Source organism: Elaeis guineensis, chromosome 5 (assembly GCF_000442705.2).
Source record: "Elaeis guineensis isolate ETL-2024a chromosome 5, EG11, whole genome shotgun sequence".
In the NCBI taxonomy this organism is placed as follows: Eukaryota; Viridiplantae; Streptophyta; class Magnoliopsida; order Arecales; family Arecaceae; genus Elaeis; species Elaeis guineensis.
In genome coordinates this window covers 99,756,681-99,759,092 of record NC_025997.2, presented here as the reverse complement: position 1 = coordinate 99,759,092, position 2,412 = coordinate 99,756,681, and the positions used below count along the sequence as shown (strand labels likewise).

Sequence of the window (2,412 nt, the reverse complement as noted above, 5' to 3'; positions counted from 1 at the left end):
GTTTATAATTTCAAAATTTTTAAAAATATATAGAAATATTTTTAAAATATTATAAAAATAATATGAAAATCTTCTCTTTGTTTTTAAATTTTGTTTTATTTATAGCTTTTGTTTTGCGCAAAGGAATGCTGCTTCCCGCCAAAATTGTACAAAAATAAAAAATAAAAATAAAAACTTACAATATATGTCCATAGAAGGCTATTTTGGGCAATTCAAATACAGCTCATCCTCATTTTTTCATCCACTGGAAGCCATGCCCGCTCCACTGCTCTCACGCCGTCCACACTCCCCTCTCTTGCCCTCACCTCGCATTTGTCCTATTACCAAATCCACTCGTTTTTAAACCCACAGCCCCAACGCCCACCCGCCCCCTTGCTTTCTCGTTGTTCCTCTCTCTCTCTCGTCGTGTCTCCGTCATGGCATCCCAAGGTCCTCTCCTCCTTGGCTTTCTCGTCCTCCTCCTTGCCTTGGCCTCCCAGGGCTCCATTTATGATCTCCTCCATGCCAATGGTCTCCCCCCAGGGCTCCTCCCCCGCGCGGTGGAGTCCTTCTCGTTCGACCCCCATTCCGGCCTCCTCGAAGTCCATCTTCACTACCCCTGCTATGCTCGGTTCGACGGTCTCGTCTTCTTCGACCGCGTGGTGCGCGGAAACCTCAGCTACGGCAGCCTCCACGGCGTCGTCGGCGTCACGCAGGAGGAGCTCTTCCTCTGGCTCCCCGTCCTTGAGATCGTCGTCACCGATCCCTCCTCGGGAGTCATCTTCTTTGACATCGGCGTTGCCCACAAGCAGCTCTCCATTTCCCTCTTCGAGTACCCGCCGGAGTGCCAGCAGAAGAAGGAAGGGAAGATCGTTCCTGCCATAGGAGACGGTGGAGACGCCTTAAAAATGCCATCTTTTTGATGCTAGCTTCTTGGTTTCTCGTCGATTTTGAGAAAGTTTAGATTTTTGTGGATCAAAATTGGATATTTTTTTTGCTTTGGCATTGGATTGTGATGGTTTAAAAACTTTTTATTGGATTGGAATTTAGTCGTTTGGGATCCGTTTTGGACTTCGATTGAACTGGGATTATGTGAGTGGAGTTTGGTGCATGTTAATGGGTATGGATTGATGTTGATGTGATTTATATTTCTTGTTCTCGTTTCCTCCTTTAGATGAACTTGATCGGTTTCATCTCGAAATGTCATTGTTTTTATTGATACTGGGTATGAATGGGCTCATACGGTTGCGAAAGTAGTCCTGTTCATCCTTTTGGAGTTTTCCATGTTAGAGCCACTTTTTATGTGCGTTTCATTTCTATTGTAAATGATCTTCTTTCTTGAGTTTTCTAAGCCGAACTCAACAGACAATTAATTACTGTGATCAAGTTGAAATGGGTTATTGGAGTTTAATTTTCAGTATTTTATATCATACATCGCGTTTCACTTCTTGTCCTTGTGCTTTGTTACTGGTGGTTGGTTCCAAATGTTGTAGGGGTGTTTCTTTATGTTATTTTATGATTATTGTCTCATTGTGACAAGTTACTTTTTGTGTGATGTTGTTTTTACTTTATGTTATTTATAATTATTGTCTCATTGTGACAAGTTACTTTTTATAAGATTTTGTTTTTAATTCATCTCTTATCTATTAGGTATTCTTGCAACTTTTAGTTTTGATAAATGATTTGGTCAATTTATATACTACTGAAAGAGAAATGACTACGTGATACCTTTTTTTTTTGTGAAGTGATTCTTGTCTTTCCACTCTAACCAAATGAAACATGCGATTCTTTTGCAGGATTTCGTGGCAGACGAGAGAAAGGAGTCGAGGAGTAACGATGAGCGAGAAATAAAAAGATGCTTCCCATTTTATCTCCCTGTTGCTCTTCCCCTCTTCTCTCTACCTTAGTATGTGGTTCTTGTCTTCTACCCTTAGTATGGAAGTATGGGCAACTTTGTCAGTGCAGCTGCTTTAGTTACTGCCTCTTGTTTCCTTTGTTCTACCATTTTATGTGATATTGCAGTGGTCTCCTCCTCATCCTTACAAAACTAGTGGGGTGTAATAATGAGACGTTTAGCAACTAGACTTGAAGCAATGTTGCTTCAGATGAATAATGGTGTGGCTAGGTCCAAGTCTATCTTACATTATATAGTTATATTGTACCTTTTCTCATCAACGAACCCTTGGACGCATGTTTATGTTAGCATAAATTTCGAGGATCTTAGCAACGGGGGTGTTTGGTTGGGGGGAGTGAGGGTCTGGAATTGGAATGGAAATGAGTGATTTCCATTCTAATGGTTTGGTTGGGAGGAATGTCATTTTGATTCCGATTCTGGGGTGGAATGGGAATGACCCAACTACATAGAACTTAATCCCTATATTCATTTATGGATTCAAATTTTCATTATAATTTTGATTTTAATTCTGATTCCGA

At 40.8% G+C, this 2,412-nt stretch overlaps 1 protein-coding gene across 1 annotated transcript; it reads left to right on the top strand.

The window, feature by feature from the left end:
- The first annotated feature begins 347 nt into the window (after positions 1-347).
- LOC105034759 (uncharacterized) lies at positions 348-2,154 on the top strand. The gene is made up of 2 exons (XM_010910025.4): positions 348-870; positions 1,776-2,154. Exons 1-2 carry the CDS (start codon positions 417-419, stop codon positions 1,811-1,813), a joined length of 492 nt encoding a protein of 163 aa, XP_010908327.1. The 5' UTR covers positions 348-416; the 3' UTR covers positions 1,814-2,154.
- Positions 2,155-2,412: the final 258 nt, after the last annotated feature.

What these genes read in the sequence shown, in the direction of transcription:
- LOC105034759 (XM_010910025.4), top strand. Translation starts at nt 417, where the DNA reads ATGGCATCCCAAGGTCCTCTCCTCCTTGGCTTTCTCGTCCTCCTCCTT. An exon ending in CGTTCCTGCCATAGGAGACG is followed by an intron (nt 871 to 1,775) that starts GTGGAGACGCCT and finishes ATTCTTTTGCAG; the next exon opens with GATTTCGTGGCAGACGAGAG.